Here is a 19065-nt window from a genome sequence, read left to right as displayed (position 1 = left end):
ATTCTTATTGGTTGATGTTTTTCAGTAGTTTTTAAACCTGTAGTATGAGGGGTCTGGGGAAAAAATATTTCCTGGTCCCAAAATCGTAATGCACCTGTCCATCCATCAATATATTTATCCATTACACAACTGACCGTCCTGTCCGTTGCAGAAACAAAATTAGCCGCAAGGACAGTGTAAATTTCCCCAATTTGATTAATACTCAGGGGTCTTCAACTCCAGTCCTCGAATTTTTAGATGTGTTCCTGGTCCAACACACCTCAATCAAATGGCTGAATTACCTCCTCGGTGTGCAGTCCAGTTCTCTTGAGTCCTGCTCATGATGTGAATATTTGACTGCAGTGTGTTGAAGCACAGACCCCACATGTCAGGGACTGGAATAGAAGACCCCCCCTGCTCTAATTTAACAGGTGAAATGATTCCTTAAAGCACAGGTGCCCAAGTCCAGTCCTCCAGAGCTATTTGGATGTATCCCTCCTCCAACACACCTTATTCAAATAGCTGAATTCCCTCATCAGTCCATGGACAGGATCTCAAGGCGTAGTTATGGAGAGGAAGGTGTCTGGTTTGAGAGACTCAGGATCACAACTTTGCTTTTTGTGGATGATGTGGTTCTGTTTGCTTCTTGAGGCTGAAACCTCAAGGGTGACATGGAGGAGTTCACTGCTGAGTGTGAAGCAACTGGGATGTGGGAGGTCTGAGTTTCTCTGCTAGACCTTTTGTCCTCATGGCCTGATCTTGGATAAGACGAAGACGATGGATGGATGAATGTATCTAGCATCAAAGTAGCAAGGCCACATGCAGGGTGTATGACTGAACCATTAGGATTTTCTGTTTCAGTGTGTAGAAGTGTGGAAAGCTTGCAACAAACGGTGCCAGCCACACTGACAGACATCTGTGTGAGCAGGTTCTCAAGCCAAGAAAAGGGCTCTGCTTGCCAATATGAGTTATAGAGTAAAAAAAGTAGTATATATTTAACATATTAAAATATACCAATACATGTCCAAATAAATTGAATAACTCAAATTATGAAATTGAATAAATAAATGAACAAACAGATTAAACAAAGCCATGTTGTGCATGCTTTTTCATGACCAAACAGTATATGAAACAATCAACAAAAAGTATTGTACCTTAAAAGTGCTCTGAATAAATTAGATAAAAATATAGCATCAATGTACTCTATAAAATCAACTTTACAAAGGTTACAAAATAACTATTTACAAAGGGGGCGAGGCTCTCTACTTAGGTCAGGGTGCTGAATTGTTCAGGTGGCATTACACTAATAATTTATGATTACCAATATACATATACCTCAACCAGAATGTCATTTAGCTCAATTTACCTTTCATTTCAAATCAGAAACCCAGTTTGAGTAATTCATGTTAACAATGGGCCTATTAAAAGGCCAATAAAATCAAATAGCTAAATGATATTGCCATTTTTACATTTTTTTTTCACATCTATGGCAAGAAGCTGGAGGAAAAATAAGGTTTTATGGACTTTGTGGTAACGGTGGAAGAATCCTGCATCTTGATCACACATCCCATCATCATCTGGCCTTGAACCCTCCCACACCAACCAGGAGCAAACTCCACAACAATCCCAACCCTCTAGACCCTCCATGCCAAGGCGACAAACCCATTCTCCCCACACCTCTAAGTAATGTGTTTATTCAAAAACAGATAAAGTCAGAAAGTCTCTCAATTAAAAAAATATCTCAAAGCATTTTTAAAATATATATATTCTACCCCTTCTTAACTATTGTTTTATTTGCAGTGTAAATAGCTTCAAGGGGCAGATGTGGGTATAGGTTCTAAATCAACATTTGTGATGTCATCAGGCAGCGTGAGGTGCAGTTTGAGATTAGGTAATCCAGGCATGTTGATCGTCATGAGGTCGTTACGTACTTGTCTTTAAAAGTTATGGACAGGTGGGTAGGGCCAAAGTGCAGGTAAGTAAAGCATCAGGTAAATGGCCCGTACAGGTTGGTGTGTTAGCTTGTGAAAAACCTTCGCAACATTATCTGTGTAACTCGTTTCATGAAGCATTTTGTATTGTATAAACCGGACGTTGGCTTTTTGGGTCCTTCTAAAGGCGTTTCTGCAAATTTAACTTAGCTGCTAAAATTTGTGCTGGAAGGTCGAGCAGCTTCCCATTTACTGCCAAGAAGTGAGATTGCTGAATCTACGTCGGAAAGTTTTTCAGAGAAACTTAGCAGGTTGAAGTTCAATTCAATAAAATTTTATTTATATAGTGCCAGTTCACAACACATCATCTCACTTTTTAAAGTCAATTCAATAAAATCATCCAGACAAATTGTTCAAAACGTTTGCCATCTAAGGAATCCCTGTGGATAGCACCAAGTCAATGACTTTTATTCTCCTGAAACAGCATGCAGCCGCCCGGATGGACAATCATTTGTAATGTTGATGGCTTTGCAGCAATCCCTCATACTGACCATGCATGTAGTGACAGTGGAGAGGAAAACTCCCCTTTAACAGGAAGAAACCTCCAGCCGAACCAGGCTGAGTGTGAACGGCCATCTGCCATAACTGATTGAGGGTTTGAGAAGACAGAGGACACAAAGAACACAGAAGCACCGTTAAGAATAAAAAAAGAAAAAGATGGCGGTGGTAGGAGGAGGCACATATGTTGAAGAACACATGGATTTAATATTCAAGGAATTATTCGATAAATTACTCGATTACTGAAATATTTCTTAGTTCTAGCCCAAAACTGGACATTAACTAAAACACAAATTAAGTTTTCAAACCTGGATTGCACAATGGTAATAAGTCTGGTGAGCAATAAAATCCTCAAATAGTGTTATGACGAAATGTAAGAGTCAACATTGTTCTCCACAGATTTGCACAGACTTGCTGAAGACATATTTTAGAAGAATTAGCTGACTCTGATGGAAGACAAAACAATGATTTACAGTTCAAGCTAGCTGTTGGTTAGCCACTAGAGATCAGGGATTCTAACACTTACTCTGTTGTATTTTTAAGTCTTGTTGGTCGGGACCAAGTTCCTCATTTGCTTTTTTCCCCCCAGTAAAGACCTTATGAAATTATTTATTTTGTAACTAGATGACCGAATTTCTTTTGCACTGTCATCGCTGCTGTATTGTTGTTGTTGCAGTCTGACTCTTCCATTTTCATCATGATGTGAGCCACATTTGAACCTAAGCTGCTAGGAGTGTGACTTTGATTGACAGGTATGATGAATTAATCTGATTGGATGAAGAATAACAGGAAAGGTGCTGATTGGTCACAGGTGTAGGGAACTGTGAACTGAAGAGAATCTTTAAGTGCCCAACTAGAGACCAGCATGAAGTCACATGGAGGCCTGGACAAAAATTTACCTTCAATAAACCCAACATGGAATGAGAAAGGTAAAAAAAATCAAAAGTCAGACACATTTTATGAGAACAAATGTGACAACTTTTATTTTGTATTTTATGTTTACGGTGTCTATACATTTTTCCTGCAACCATAGAGGTGGTACTTATCACCCCCTGCTGACAATCTGCCACTGTTTACAACTTTAACATGAACCTATATTTTTTGAAAAGCATGGAGTCAAATGTGCAGCTGTGCATGAAGCAACACACATGGGCCATACAACAGGGCCAATCCCAAAAATGCAGCAAGCCTACACCAGGGTAGCTCACATGAATGACATTATGTGGTAGCTTTAAAGAGCTTTGCAACCCCAAAGAACTAAGGCAGCATTATACAGAAGAATTGCTCAGAATATCTCCAAAAGTACGTCAGAAACCAGTATGGTCATACAAAAGACCATTATCTCCATTTACTAGTGCAACATGTATAGCATATGTAAAAACATGTTTTGGAGTTATTTACTTTGTTTTAAGACAGTTTGGAGTATGGGACTCTGTACTGTATTCTGATTTAAACAATAAAGAAGAACATAACTGACAATGTAATTTATTATAATAATTCAGTTGAAAAAGTGAATCTCATATTTTAGATGGATCAAATCTATACAGAATGATAAGATTTCAAACATTTATTGCATATTATGGCTCACAGCAAGTCATGAAACCCCAAAATTGTTTCACAGAGAATTTGAAGATTTCGTAACACCAATTTAAATTCAGAAATGTTATGTATGTTACAAGGACTGACTCCAGCTGCAGTTTACACCTTATGGAACTCTTGAATATGCATTTCTTCAAAATCACCTCTAGGCTGTGCTTACTCCTGTTGCTTGTGCATTTTTACTGCTACACTTTTTCCTTCCACTCAACTTTCCATCAATATGCTTGGTCATATCCTTCTATCATCACTTCCAAAATGACCCTTTGTTGCTTATCTTCCTTGTTAAGGGTGTAAATGATTGTCCGCTGGACAACTGTCAACACAGGGAGTAATCCCTTCCCATTTGACTGATCGGACATGACAATTATTATTGGTGCAACTGAGAGATGCCTTTTTTATTCTTTTGGGGCACTCATACCAGTTCCTGACACAGGTGCATCCTGTGGGCAGAGTCACTTGTAGCCCATATCAGGGGCCACTACTTATTGGAGGAATAACCACAGCCATGTAATAGAGTAAAGTTCTGCAGGGTAAGCCCCTCTATTCACAGTAACTAGCTTCGCTTTATGAACCCCTACCCCAAAGTCTTTCAGTTCTGCTGGTCTATGGTGATTTTTCAATCACAATCATCCCTCGGGTTCACAGAGAATGGTCCAAAACGTAAAAAAACACAGTGAGCAGAGCCTGTGTGGAGAAACAAATGCATTGTTGATTGCAGCAGACCACACAAGGTGTCGCTTCTGTCAGCTAAGAATAGGAAACTGAGACTACAATTTCTAGCCTCATCTAACCTGGACAATAACAGATTGGAAAAATGTTGCTGGGTTGATGAGACTTGATTTCAATGGTAGATTTACACTGTAGGATCAGCATTTGGCATAGGAAGAGAACATGAAATGGTTCAGGTTGCTGGTGGTGGTGTCATGGTGTGGGGGATATTTTATAGCACACTTTGGGTCCCTTTGGAAGGTCCAAGCATCATCTAAACCCCAGGGTCTACCAGACTGTCGTTGCTGACCATGTCCATTTCCTTATGACCCCAGTGGACCATCTTCTGATAGATTTCCGGTAGGATAATGCTCTAGGTCACAAAGTTAAAATAATCTCATGTTTAAGAAATAGGTTTCTTGAACATGACAATGAGTTCACTCAACTCTGATGGCCTCCAGAGTCCAAAGGAGAACCTTTGAAATGTGGTGAAACAGGAGATTCTCATCATGGATGCTAAGCAGATGAATGTGCAGCAACTGCATGATGTGGTCATGTCCATATGGACCAAAGTCTAAAAGTAATGTTTGTGACACCTTCTTGAATAGCTGTCATGAAGAATTAATGCAGTTCTGAAGGCAAAAGGGGACCAACCTGGTAATAGTGAGGGGTGGCTAATAAAGTAATCAAAGAATTGGGAACCGCTCTAAAGCTCAGCATAACTCATTTAGAAGTTTCTGTGCTCTGTCAAAAGTCTTTAGATATTTTAGCATTTGAAGATCATTTACATACACGTTTAAAATTTTCAGACAAAAGTATAAAAATAGTTTCTTCATAAAAACAGTTATTTCAGTAGCAAATGCTGAACTTTCATATTATCTTGCTGGTTACTAACATTAATGGAGAGGAACAGAAGTCCACGTTTGTTCACTAAATCTTTCCACATGCTTTGCAGTCTGTCATTTCCAGGTCCATCAGGCCCGGCTTCATGGCTGCTGCTGTGCAGCTGCCTGTATCAGTAAGGACTGGAAGTCAGGAGATAAGACGAGCTTGTGATGGACGTTTCCCAATACCATCATGTTTCCACTTCTTCCACCAGAGGGACGAACTGACACCAGTTGCTGGAAAATGAGGTACAGGACAGAGTTTGGAGCAGAGAAAGCAGAGGAAGCTTCACCTACACTAGCAAATCCTCTCGCATTATTAGCAGAATAACTTTACCAGCGTTTCGATTACTAGAATAAAGTGTTCATAATTTTATGAAGGCAAACAAAACAAAAGGATTTTACAGAATAACAAGAATATTTCTTGTTATAACAATAACAATAAAACACAAAGCCTAAAACTAAATCCAAATATGTAGTAAACGTGAACACTGCTGCCACGAAGGATAATCTGAGATCAGAGGAAATAAACTTGGCCTCCAGTGGGAACAGGAATGCTGACATGCAGACACACTACCTGCAGAAAGGAAGAGGCGGCTCCCTCCGACACGTCCAGGGTAATGTCACCCAACTTTAGCTCCACCTTTCCTGACTTCCTGATTTGTAGTTTGCCCAAAAGTCCTTCAGGAAATTGTGAGAGCACAGGAGAGCTGTCCATGTTCCTGGCTTCCTGAAAAACAGGTACATGAGTGAAAGACCTGACAAACTACCAGGTAAAAATACTGCCACCTTTCAGGGCACTACACATATTCCGGTATCTACACATATATTTAATTTACATTTTTCCAAGTATAAACTTTTCCAGAAAAATAAACAAGAAACTACAAACATTACTTATGACTTTATAGCAGAGGGGGAGTAAGCAAATGCTGCAAATTTAAGCCTGAAACTGAAAGCAGGGAAAGAAATAACGGCACAAGGAAGAACGGATGTGGAGGATGGGAAGAAGCCAGGACACAAGGAGGCAAGGAAGCATGTAACATTTAAATAGAAGAAACCCTGAAAATAAAAATATTTGTCCTTCATATTTTTCTTGTTCTTCTCTTGCTCCAGGGCTGGAAAATAAGTGAAATCCTATTTGAGACTGACTTTTAAGGCAGGAACAGCCACACAGATTGAACTATCCCCTAAATCGTCCTTCCATCCTGACATATTATGAATTCAGAAAAAGGAGGGTAAAAATTGATCTCTGTGAAAGCTGTAGGCCTGTAAAAACTCTGACCAATCCCTGCCATTTGGTCCGAAGAACCAATCAGATGCCTTCATGTCTAGTCCTGCTCACATCCACCTCTGTAGCACTCTCAAGTAGCCCCCTTCAATGAGCATGATTCAACTACGACTGTAAGTTTCCACAGCCCTTGGGCCAAGCATGAGCGTTTCCATGAGTGTCTGCCACCTCTGGTTCAGTCTTCTGAGCTTCTCCATGGAACCGGTAGGGCCATGGCCTTAACTACTTTTGATAATCAAACATGTAAATTAACATTTAAAATATCTATAGATAACATGTTATTCTCTTTTTAAAGTGAACTGGTCTATAACAACAGCAGCAGCATCCTTCAATGAGAGAGTGATAAATTATTCAATCTATAAATGTATTGGCTCATTGTTTCAAGTGACATAAATAGGTTTAGAAACATCAGACGGATGATCAGTGAAAACAAGATGTACCTGAGCTCAATCTCAAATCTGTGATTTCTTTTATACGTGTGATTTTTTTACTTCCTGTTTTTTTTTTTTTTTAAACTTGCCAAAATTTTAATAAAACTCTCTGCCATTGCTATTAAGGGAGATTAAGTGGTCTTGAGGGAAAATTGTATTTAACCTATTGTGGAATAAGGCTGCAATCTGACAAATGTGGAAAAAGTGAAATGCTGTGAATATTTTCCATATGCACTGTACATATAGGTTCAAATCTGAGCCACTCGTACCACAATTTAACAAATTTATAACTAAAGTTGAAAGTTATACAGACACTTCATGGAGTAAAATACAAAATAAAGGCTTGTATTTTACTCACTTGGTGTGCAGACTTTCCTTCTTTCTTTGAAGGTTTCTCTGCTGCTCCATGATGAAGATCTACCTTTGGTGCTGAGTATCTGGCAGGAAGACAATCCGGAAACTGCATGAAGAACAGCTCTTCTCCTCCAGCAACTCTGAGTTCCTGCAGCATCTTCACCAGGGGCAGCTGCTCAGATTTGGGCCACTCAGTCAAGAGGCCTGCTTTTACATCAGCCCCACAGGATGGCGCTAAGAAAAGAGGGAGGCTGTCTTGACCTGCTAAGGAAATTGAATACAGCAGGGTCACCAGCAGGTTGGCGAGAACATTTTATAATCATGTTAAACACATTTAAATAAACACACCTAAAGCAAAGTTCTAAATATTTCCTTTGACAGGGCACTGTGTTTGTAGCTAGAGCTAGATCTGCTCAGATACATGACAGAGGATGCAGGTTTCTGTCCAGTTAGAGGGCGTCTGGATGGTTGAAGGTGCAATGCTTTGGTGAATGATGTGATAGTTGGTTGTTCAGCCATAGGTCAGAGCCATGACTGAACTTTAACTTTTAACCTGGTATTATAGCAACAATATCTTTCTGGCAGGCTTCCTGATATGTACACCATGTCTATTTAGGGCAAACCGTTCAATTGAAATAAGCTAAATTCATTTCAGGTAATTGAAATACATCTAATTCTGTTCAATTCAAAAGTATTTTAAAATGCATATTTTCAGAGAACAATTCATTTATTAAAGGTATACTATGCAACCGGGGTTGATTTTCCAGCGAGGCTCCCCCCAGAGGGCGAAAGTAAAAGTGCTCAGCTGTTCTGGTTTCTCCGTCAAGCCAGGCGCGGTTGTTTTGAGCTTAGCAGACAGGCGAACGCAACGAAAAGTCGAAAAAACGGCATTACAAACAATGAATAACACAGTGAAAGTATGAACATCAGGGTTTCCTGCAGCGCTATCTTGGCGAGGCAGCCGCCTCGCCAAACTCACGCTACCGCCTGGCCAACATTCAAAAAAAACAAAAACAAAACCTCAATATGCTTGCATGTTTATTTGACATTAACACGCGGTTCTTTGTTGTTGCTTTCGCGCGTGCATATAGTGAATGGCAGGGCAAAAACACACGGAGTTCTCGCCGTAAAGCAAGACCGACTCTTGCGGTCTTGCACGAGACTTCTGAGCCTGTGGGTGCAGGCCGAGGGCTCTTGCAATAGCTTACCGCGCACGTGACGTCACCGTCTCAAGAGCGACGCCCCTTTTGCCGCTTTGGTAGGGCATACAGGTAGAGAACGCCCGTAGCAACCAGCTATTACACGCACAACAGAAACAGCGATATGACCGACTTTACAGCCGTTAAACTTTCGCAAGACGATGTCCCAGGCACACGGTTTACTGGTCTAACTGTCGAAGAACACACCAACCTTCAGCTCAAACGATGGCTTGAGTGTCGAGGGCTTAAAAAGACCGGAAAAAGGGCCGAGTTGATCGAACGGTAAGCTTTGTTTTTTTTTCTGCGCGGCGTTCATGGCGTCGTCTGCCGTTTTTTTGTTTGTAATCACCGTCCAGGGATCGGTATATGTTTAATGTTTGTCTTATTTGAAATGTTTTTGAGTAGGCTATCCTGGTAGCAGGGTATCATGTTAGCGCCTGCTACCATGATAGCCTATATGCTATCATGGTAGCAGGCGCTTCATTATTAACATGTCGGCCACCAAAATACTCTTACCTGTTCACTACTTGATGTTGCTGGAATTGGGTCAGGATGTTCTTCGGTTGTGCCCTTTCTTTCGATAAAATTCTTGTTACATATGTAGGCCGACCGCACCGGTGTACCCAGCGCACACATTTCTCATTAATTATTCGTTAAGGCGGAGAAGGGTGAGTTTCACACTACCTCGGTCTCCTTTCTTGGGTACATGGTGTCTCCTGGGCAGATGTCGATGAACCCGGCTAAGGTCCGGGTTATTACCGAATGGTCCGTTCCATCAGATAGGAAACAGCTCCAGAGGGTTTTGGGGTTTGCTAATTTCTACCGACGGTTCATTCGGAATTACAGCCAAGTGGCTGCCCCCCTCCATACCTTGACGTCTAGTAAAACAAGGTTCCTCTGGAATGATCAGGCAGACAAGGCATTCACACAGCTCAAGGGCCTTTTCACCACAGCCCCGGTTTTGGTCTCCCCCAACCCAGAGAGACAATTCACTGTTGAAGTGGATGCCTCTAGCTCTGGTGTTGGGGCCGTTCTGAGTCAAGAGGCTGAAGATGGCCGAATTCACCCCTGTGTGTACTTCTCCAGGAGACTGTCGAGTGCAGAACGGAACTCCGACGTGGTCAACCGGGAGCTGCTGGCAGTTAAACTGGCCTTGGAGGAGTGGAGACAAATTGAAACATTGAAACCTGGAGTACCTGAAGACTGCCAAGATTCTCAACCCCAGACAAGCCAGGTAGGCTCTCTTCTGGCTGGCAGATTCAATTTCTCCCAGTCTTACAGGCCCGGCTCCAAGAAAATTAAACCTGATGCCTTGTCCAGAATGTTTGAAGCAGAGGAGGAGGGATTGACCGAGGCCGAGGAATACATTCTGCCAGAGACAGTCAGATGTGCCATCACATGGCTAGAGCTGGAGAGGGAGGTTGGGGCCTCCTTGGGTGGTACGCAAATTCCCGAGGCCTGCCCCAAGAACTGGTTTTCCTCCCGGACCGTCTAAGAGCCAAGGTTTTAGATTTCTGCCATTGCTCACGCTTATACTGCCACCCAGGCATTACCAAGTCTCAGTCCTCAGTTCTGGTGGCCCATGTTCTCAGTTCTGGTGGCCCACCATCACAAGGGACGTCAAGGAATTCGTTGCTGCCTCCCCTCTCTGTAACCAGGCTAAAGTCTCACGCCAACCCCCCCTCTGTTCCGCTCCGACCTCTCCCGGTGCCCTCTTGACCTTGGTCTAGTCTGTCAATGGACTAGACCCTCAGAGACTGGCCTACCAGTCTCTGAGGGTTATTCAGTTATCCGCACCATTGTGGACAGGTTTTCTAAGAAGGTCCACCTGGTTCCACTACCCAAACTTCCCTCGGCCAAGGAGATGGGCACTATCCTGGCTAGGGAGGTTTTTCGGTTACATGGTCTGCCGGCCTATTTAGTTTCTGATAGAGGCCCTCAGTTCGTGGCTCATTATTGGCGTGGGTTTTGTGCCATGCTCGGCATCTCTGTCAATTTGTCCTCCGGTTTCCGTCCCCAAACAGATGGTCAGACGGACAGAATGAATCAAGAGGTCGAGACTAAGCTCCGCCTCTTTTGTCAGGCCGACCCCACCAAGTGGGCTTCGAACCTGCCATGGGTGGAGCACACTATCAACTCCACACCCTCTAGTTCCACTGGCCTTTCTCCGTTCTGCGTAGTGTACGGGTTCCAGCCGCCAGTGTTCTCCACCGAGGAGAGAGAATCCAGTGTTCCGTCTGCTCGTCTCTCTGCCTTGAGGTGCCAGCACACCTGGAGGAGAGCTAGGAGGGCCATTCTCGCATCCTCTCAAGCCCAGACCCATGCTGCCAATCGTCGGCGGTTGCCAGCCCTGCAGTATCAGCCGGGGGACAGAGTCTGGCTCTCCACCAGGGATCTTCTCCTCAGGGTGGAGAGTAGAAAGGTAGCACCTCGATTTATAGGGCCTTTTCCTGTCTCCAAAGTAGTGAACCCAGTGGTAGTCCATCTTCGTCTGCTCCCATCTATGAGAATCCACCTCACGTTTCACGTGTCCTGAGTCAAGTCCGTCAAGACCTCTAGTTTTGTGCCCACCTCCAGACCCCCACCACACACCCGGCTTATCAATGGCTCCCCTGCCTACACGGTCAAGCGCATACTTAAATCCAGGAAACGGGGCTGGGGCATCCAGTATTTGACTGGGAGGGTTATGGTCAAGAGGGTCCCGTCTCGACTCATTTTGGACAAGTCCCTTATCGAGGACTTCCATAGAGCTCATTCTGAACAGCCTAGGGTGTCTGGAATCCGCCCTTGAGGGGGGGCTCTGTAACGATCTTGGCATTGGAGCTGATCTTTTTGACTCAGCGCACCTGCTCTAACGCCACCTTGCCTGCAATTAAGTCTCACTGGTTCCTCTGGATGATTCAATACCGAAACTGGACTGGACCTGGACCCTTGGAGACATTCTGGACCTCTGCTCTCTCAGCTCTGACCCTGGACAATCCTCTGGACCAAGCTACTGAAGACTAACCCTTAACGGACTGTCTGCTTCCCTCTGCTCCGCCATGCTCCAGCTTAAGTCATACTGCTACTTAGTAGTGCTGCAAGAATAGAGTCAATGAGGCAAGTAAAACCAAGAAACATCTTACATGTGGTGGTGGACAGTCTGTGAGTCTTGGAGAAGCTGCTGGACTGATACAGAGGCAGGGCGATGGGCTTTAGTCGGGAATCATTCCTCAACTCTGGATCAACTATGAACTGCAGGTACACCAAAAACATCTTGTTAGTACCTAGAGATATGGTTAAAAGTACATTCAGATCAAATATCTTTGGTTTTACTCTAAAGAGTAATGGGACAACCTTTTTTTGGACTAATGCAGTGCAATTAATCAAATTTGTATATCAGCTTCTTAATAGCTGAAAACAATTACAAAATAACACTTTTAACAAAATTTATCTTATATATGATACACATAGCCAAGTATGGCATTTAGGACCAAGTGTATTTTCAAAGTGTTTCAAAATTGAAAGCATAACCATGTAAATAATTGGAATTTTAATACTGACCGACTAAGATTGTGATTTCTTTCATAATCAGACAGCAATATTTTTTTACTGCTTTTATTCAGGTCTAACTGCTGATGCCTTTTGTTTTATGTACTCATTCTTTCATTGTAACAGTATATGTCTGTTCTAAAACCTTGACATAGAAATAAATGTGTTTTTTCTCTCTCCAAAGAACACGTTTTATAAAGTATCACAATTAGTTAAAGGTCATAGCTTAACTTTTTTATCAAAACTATTTCATTTTTCAAAAATAATACATCCACGGAACATCTAGAGTGGTAAAGAATGAAAGTATTAATTTTACTAAAAAATAAAAATATAATAAATTAATAATTAGGTATAAATTTTGACGGGTCTTAATAGGAATAGTAGGTTGAAGTCACATGAGACGGAGGTCAGGGGCTGCCAGATCATCGTAGCTCCGTAATAGCACAGAGAAAAGGCTTCTTCTCTGCGTTACATTAAGAGGACTAACAAAGAAGCAAAACAGGGGTGGATGTCGGTCAAACCTTTGAATCCTTATAAATGCACATCTGAAGTGCTGTCTGTGTACACTGATCTGCTTTCTACTAATATGATAACAGCATTTTCTCTTTGGTTCAACTGTTGTTACTTTGCCAATGATTGACACAGGTTTCAGTAAGGGGCTTTATTTGTCATTATACATGCAAGGTGCATACAATAAAATTTCGTAGAGTTAGCCTGAGCCACTGAGCATGCTGTCAATAATAGCCGACCTGACCAGCATGACTTTAGTGGTAGGAGGAAACCTATGCAGACACGGGGAGAAAATGCAAACTCCACACAGAAAAGCCCTAGCTGGAGATCCTGCTGAGAGATTAGTCCTTTAATCCTGGAAATGTTCTTCATGTCATAGAAGGCTGACTTTGTAATTGTGTCTAGAGAACCTTTGAAGGTTTAGCTCTGAGTTCATCACAACACCTCGATTTTGGGCAACTGTGGCTCAACGGTTAGTGTGGTTGTCTTGCAATTGGAAAATTGTGGGTTCAATTGCAGCTGCCCCCTTTCACATGTTGATGTGCCCCTGGGCAAGGCACTTAACCCCAGGTTGCCTACCGATCTGCGTATCAGTGTGCGATTGGGTGAATGTGGCTCTAGTGTAAAGCTCTTTGCGTGGTCAGTATAAATCGGCGTATAAGTTCAGTCCATTTACCATCAGCGGTCACTAGCTGTAGTAACTGAAGATGTCTGCCAACTGTTGATCGTTCCACTGTTGGTCCAAAATTACTTTAGTCTAGTTTTGTCGGGGGCAATGGTGGTGCAGGAGCTAGAGCGTTCGTCCTGTAACAGGCGGGTTGCCGGTTTGTACCCCTGTTCCGGCAGTCTTTGTCATTGTGTCCTTGGGCAAGACACTTCTGCTGTCGGTGGTCTGAGGGCCCAGTGGCGCCGATTTTATGGCAGCCCTGCTACTGTCAGCTACAATGTAGCTTACACTCTCAGCTTGTGAATGTGTGGCTGAATTGTTAGACTTTATTGTCATTAAACTGGACACTAACAATGTACATTTGAGCCAGATTTTGTTGCAAGGATCAGAGTAAAAACAGAAGACAAGATCTATTGCAACAATGAACTGACCATATAATGGTGCAGATAGTAGTTGCTCGTAACTCGAGTTCATAGTAACTAGCTTTGTGTCTATGGGAGGGGGGTTATTGGGGAGTCTTACAATGTGTTGAATGAAGCTGTTGTGGAATCTGGTTGTTCTGCATTTGAAGCTGCTGAGCTGTGAACGTTCTACTGACATCAGCTGTCTGAAGTCTGAGTGCCTGTTCATCTGGGTGAGGAGTGGATTTCCTCACAGGAGAGTTGAGAGCTTCTAACTAGCTGAAGAAATGATTGAGTGTACTGAGAAAGTCTGTGTTGTCCTCACATGATAAAGGAGCAGCTTTGTAGTCTGTGATGGCCTGGATGCCTCGCCACTTGTGTCTGGTGTTTGTCGGGTCGTGGAAGAAAACCTGGATTTTTTTACCATAGGCATGCTTTGCTGTTCTTATGGCACAGTTTCAGGTTGACTCTGGCTGATCCAAGCGGAAATTAAGAGGAGATTGTGTCTTCGCTGTAGCAGCAGGAATGATGTACCATTGGATGTCAGGCAGGCCCCCGCTCTTTCAGAGTTTAATTATTATTAAAATTATTTTTTTTCTATTTCAGCTTGTCTGTTTTACTTGTCTATTTTAATGTTACTGTTATTTTCAGTTGTATATGTACTGTACTTTGTTGACCTTTGGTTTATCATAAAGTGCTTTATAAATAAAGGTGGTATAGTAGGATCTGACCACCTCTCTGTCCCCGCACTTGAACATGTGTACCTCACTGGTCATCCAGAGTGTCTGATTTGCCCCTAGGATGACGATCTTGGTCTCAGGCACATCCTCCATGTACTTCTGGATGTACGCAGACACAGATTCAGCACACTCCTCTACAATGGTGTGTTGGTTTTCAGAATGGGTGAATGATCAAATGCAGTGTAAAGTGCTTTGGGGTCCTTAGGACTTGAGAAAGTGCTATGCAAGTGCAGGCCATTTACCATCTGTTTTTATTCAGCTGAGGAATATTTTGGTCAGTGGTGGGCACAGCTAACCAAAAAGTTAGCTTCACAAACTTATATTCTGGACACAAAAATAGTAGCTTCACAGCAGGTAAACTGAAGATAAATAACTGCTAACAAACGGCTGTCACTCAGGCTGTGTCACATGTCTTAAGACAACAGATGCTGCACGCACAGACACAGCACATGACGATCATGCACAGCGCTGCATGTTTAAGGGAATATCTGTTTTAGTCCAGGATAAATTACTTTTAAACTTTAACCTTTATACGGCAATGGAGGCTTATGAGAAGATTATTGTATCCCCCTCTGTGCCCAAACCGGAGGATTCTGAAAAACATTACATGCGAATTGGGAAGCCACTACAGTATTGCAAGTTATTGCGAGAGAAACAAGTAACCAGCTCTATTACCTCCACCTTTTAAACAGTATAGATGAACAAGCTCAAAATTGCAGATAATAAGTGGACCCAGCAACACTGCTGGAAGCCTGGAACACAGTGCTGAATGTCTCTGGAGGTCCCTTTTCCCCTCTATCATCATTCTTTAACAAATGTGAAATAAATTCTGACACATTTCCATTTAAGGAGACCAGAGCAATTCAGATCAAAGCATTCCAATTCCACTTTATATAGACTATAACTGACTTATTTAAATGTGAAAGAATTTAAAAGCATGATATGTCTCCTTTAAAAACATACACAGACACAATCACTCACATCATCTCGCTGCAGTTTATGTAGAAGATGATCTTCGTCCTGCCTTGATTTTTTCCCTTCGTTTTTGACTGGTTGACAAACAGAAGATGTCGAGGAGTTATGCAGTCCCCTGGCACAATACCGGCCTGTAGGGAGAAGGACGACATTAATCTGGAACTTCAGCTGTATTTATGTGTTGATGAGAAAAACAGGGAAGGTTGGAAAGTAAACAGAAAAGACATACCTGTTTTGTAATTTGACACATCAGGACAATGTTCAAAGATGGAGTGGGATTGGATGGTCTGAGGTCTCGCTTTCCTCCCACCTCTGCTCTCCTTTCTCTTCCCATCCCTCTCTCTTTTTTCCTTTTTAGGAGCAACTAGAATTTCTGCTTGTAACCTGGGATAAATAGCTTAATCAAAGAGGTGATCTTCCAAAACATGGCAAGATGATCAAGATAATTCATGAGGTGATTAAGGTTGAATAGTCACTCACTCATCCTTCGTTTTTCTCACAGCGTGGACATTAGGCTCCCATGTTTTCTGCAGAGAAAAAAAGCGCAGAATAAATATATCATAATTTTAAATTAAGAACAAAAACACTGCATACACATTAGTTTAGTTGAGATAGTGTAGCTAAGTTTAGTTTATTAGCACAATAAAAAAAAGCCTAGAATTTTGCACAATCGGGGACAACTTATTTAGAGAAGATGAGACAGCAGAAATGTTCAAGATCATCATTGGTGTTGTTATATAAATGAGAGCGAGCGAGAGAGTAAGAGAGCGAGAGAGAGAGCAGATTGGTACTTATTGCTTAATTAATTGATTTTCTAGATTAGCTGAAGCACAGCCTCTTCTTTTTAACTGTTTCCCTGGTCCAACACACCTGAACCAAACGGCTGAATTACCTCCTAAGTATGCAGTAAAGTTCGCCAGAGTCCTACCAATGACCTGATTATTTAGGTGTGTTGAAAGAGAGACCCAAATAAAAGTTGCAGGACATCGACCCTATGAGGACGGGAGTTTGATACCCCTGCACTAATGGGATAGAGACTCTCCCCGCACGCCAGAGACAGATTCTTAAAGCCAACATGTTGCAGCTGAGAAAATAATGCTGCTAAAGTAGAAATCAACATCAATGCCTAACTTCAAACTGTAGCTAAACAAGATGTTTATAGTCAGTAGAGTAGAAATACTCTACCGTTGAACTGTTCTTTAAAGCCTTTTTATGCAGCTAAGGTATTGTGGATCACAAAGATAAACTTGTCCACTAGGAATTCCAGGATCCTGCGATTTCTAGTTATTAATTTTGATTCATTTGTGTATTTTTTTATTTTTTTGTTTCCTGTAGGTTTGTCTAAGCGTTTTTTCTTTTAACTTTTTTTTAACTTTACTTTTAATTTTACTTTTTATTTGTATCTTTGCGCTTGGGTTGATCTGCAGGAAAAGAGGTATCTATGGATCAAAACAAGATGTTTTCAGACTCCATCAAAAATGGGAAATGTCCCGACATGTCTTGCTTCATTTTTATTATGTTTTGGGTTTGTGTGTTGTCTCCAGCCGTGTAGACATGTAACCGTGTAGAAAATCAGGTCCAGTTCCAGCAACAGCATATTTTGTGAACGCCGTTTTACAGCTTTAACAAAAAAGAACTATTAATGGTGCTAGTAATGCCAGATGTTTCTGAGGCTTTTTCAGTTTCATTATAAAAATTTGATGGAAAGTATCTTCACTTTTTTAGTTATTTTCCAGCTAGTTAATACAATTTCAATACTTTTTGTGTCATTGGATGCTTGATTTAACTTACTGGTAAGTTTAATCAAGTAAGTGCTGCTTTTTTTATTGTCAATCTATCGATGTAATTCCTCTTGTCACAGGAAATTTTCAACAGATCACTGGAGCTGTATGAAATTCCTTTCTGCTTCAAATGCTCTACAATCATCCCGTTTCCCACAAAAACACTCCATCCCTGGACTAAATGATTAAAGACCTGTGACCTTGACACCTGTAGCGATGAAGTGCTTTGAAAGACTGGTGTTGGTCCATCTGCAGGACATCATGGGACTCTTGTTGTGGCTACAAGCTCACCGCCATCAGTGAATGAATGGGGGAAGGACTGGTTGTAGTGTGAAGCCCTTTGGGGTCCTCAGGACTTGATTAAACCATTTACCAATAAGATACCGCTGCTAATAATAGTACTTATCCCTTTGGCAGGTTATTACATAATTGGGTTTATTACATGTTGATTAGCCATAGTTATTAGGCCAATGTGAGGCTTGTTATTATTGGCGTGATCGTTCACAGTCATACTCACTATGAATAGAAGAAAATATAATTTAGCGAACAGAACCAGTCCTTACCTTTGTCTTCCTGAACGCTCCCCCCAGTGTCAGGTCCCGGGTTCTGAGCGATGGCAGTCTTCCCCGCTGACTACAGGAACTCAGGGTCCAGACAGGGTTGTGCTCGGCGGTACCAGACCGCTCAGGCCCGCTTCTAAAGCCGGAGCAGCTGGGGATGCTGGCTGGATCTCCCGAGTCGCTCATCTCTCCAACCAGTCTGTTTTCCTTCTTAAGGCTTGACTGTTACCTGACGGCACCTCGGCTTTCCTGGTAACAGCACACACTGTAGAGACACTATGACATCTAACTTAGTCCTGGAAAGGAGAGTCCTATCTGATTTCGTCCTTCGCGTTGCCTTCTTCTTTTATCCCACTCTAATAAATGGTGCATAACAAAAACAACCCCCCAGCGGTCCGGAAATAAACATACTGGCAAAAGATTCAGCCTACATCATAATGCCAAGCCGAAAGTTCCAAGAACAGAATTAGCATCTGTAGTTTGGCCTCGGTCTTTATTTCTCCAGAGGAGTGCACAAAAAAGCAATACTTTGATCAAAACAGGTGCTTTTTAGGAGGCATTGACAGCAGGAACCAAACAAAAATTAAAGTACTTTCTAATTGTTTTAGTCGCTAAGTGACAGCGATGGTTGACGCTCTTTACTCTGTTTTTAGTGAACGTTTACTAGAGCAACTAAACGAAGGTAAACAGCTTATTCTTCTTCTTGTGCTTTTTCTTCTTCTGCTTCTTCTTCTGTGGCTGTAGCATACATGTTGTGCACAGCCGCCACCCTCCGGTACGGAATGATTTTGTTAATATGACAGTCCGAGTAATTGAATATTCTGACCAGAAAACAAATATGGAAAAACAAACAAAAATGGTAGTTATCTAATTTTTTTAAAAAAATGCAAAAATATGTAACTAAAATCCGTGCCATTTTTTTATTTATTTCCAACACGGATGATGTTACATCTGCGTTTATTTTCCTAA

General features: G+C 42.0%; 1 protein-coding gene across 3 annotated transcripts; it reads right to left on the bottom strand.

Moving 5' to 3' along the window:
* Nucleotides 1-3526: 3526 nt before the first annotated feature.
* Nucleotides 3527-18835, bottom strand: zgc:171971 (RNA_pol_Rpc4 domain-containing protein). Of its 3 annotated transcripts, none has more exons than XM_036142399.1 (9): nucleotides 18381-18835; nucleotides 18100-18329; nucleotides 16236-16282; nucleotides 15985-16139; nucleotides 15762-15886; nucleotides 12057-12165; nucleotides 7737-7996; nucleotides 6237-6389; nucleotides 3527-5896 (listed from the first exon to the last, which is right to left on the bottom strand). In XM_036142399.1, exons 2-9 carry the CDS (start codon nucleotides 18280-18282, stop codon nucleotides 5762-5764), a joined length of 1167 nt encoding a protein of 388 aa, XP_035998292.1. In that variant the 5' UTR covers nucleotides 18283-18329; nucleotides 18381-18835; the 3' UTR covers nucleotides 3527-5761. The 3 variants fall into 3 exon arrangements, with proteins under 3 accessions (XP_035998292.1, XP_035998293.1, XP_035998294.1); XM_036142400.1 differs by having other exon boundaries at nucleotides 18100-18373; nucleotides 18568-18835; XM_036142401.1 differs by having other exon boundaries at nucleotides 7737-7993; nucleotides 18100-18835.
* Between the last annotated feature and the right edge of the window lie 230 nt (nucleotides 18836-19065).

Source organism: Fundulus heteroclitus, chromosome 10 (genome assembly GCF_011125445.2).
Source record: "Fundulus heteroclitus isolate FHET01 chromosome 10, MU-UCD_Fhet_4.1, whole genome shotgun sequence".
Classification (NCBI taxonomy): Eukaryota; Metazoa; Chordata; class Actinopteri; order Cyprinodontiformes; family Fundulidae; genus Fundulus; species Fundulus heteroclitus.
The sequence above is the reverse complement of the archived record's forward strand: the minus strand, read 5'-3'. Positions and strand labels throughout refer to the sequence as shown.

Coding starts and splice junctions, on each gene's coding strand:
- zgc:171971 (XM_036142399.1), bottom strand. CDS start 18,282: ATGAGCGACTCGGGAGATCCAGCCAGCATCCCCAGCTGCTCCGGCTTT. Junction 12,166..15,761: donor ATAAACTGCAGCGAGATGAT/GTGAGTGATTGT, acceptor GTGTACCTGCAG/TTCATAGTTGATCCAGAGTT. Junction 6,390..7,736: donor AAGGAAAGTCTGCACACCAA/GTGAGTAAAATA, acceptor CCTGTTTTTCAG/GAAGCCAGGAACATGGACAG.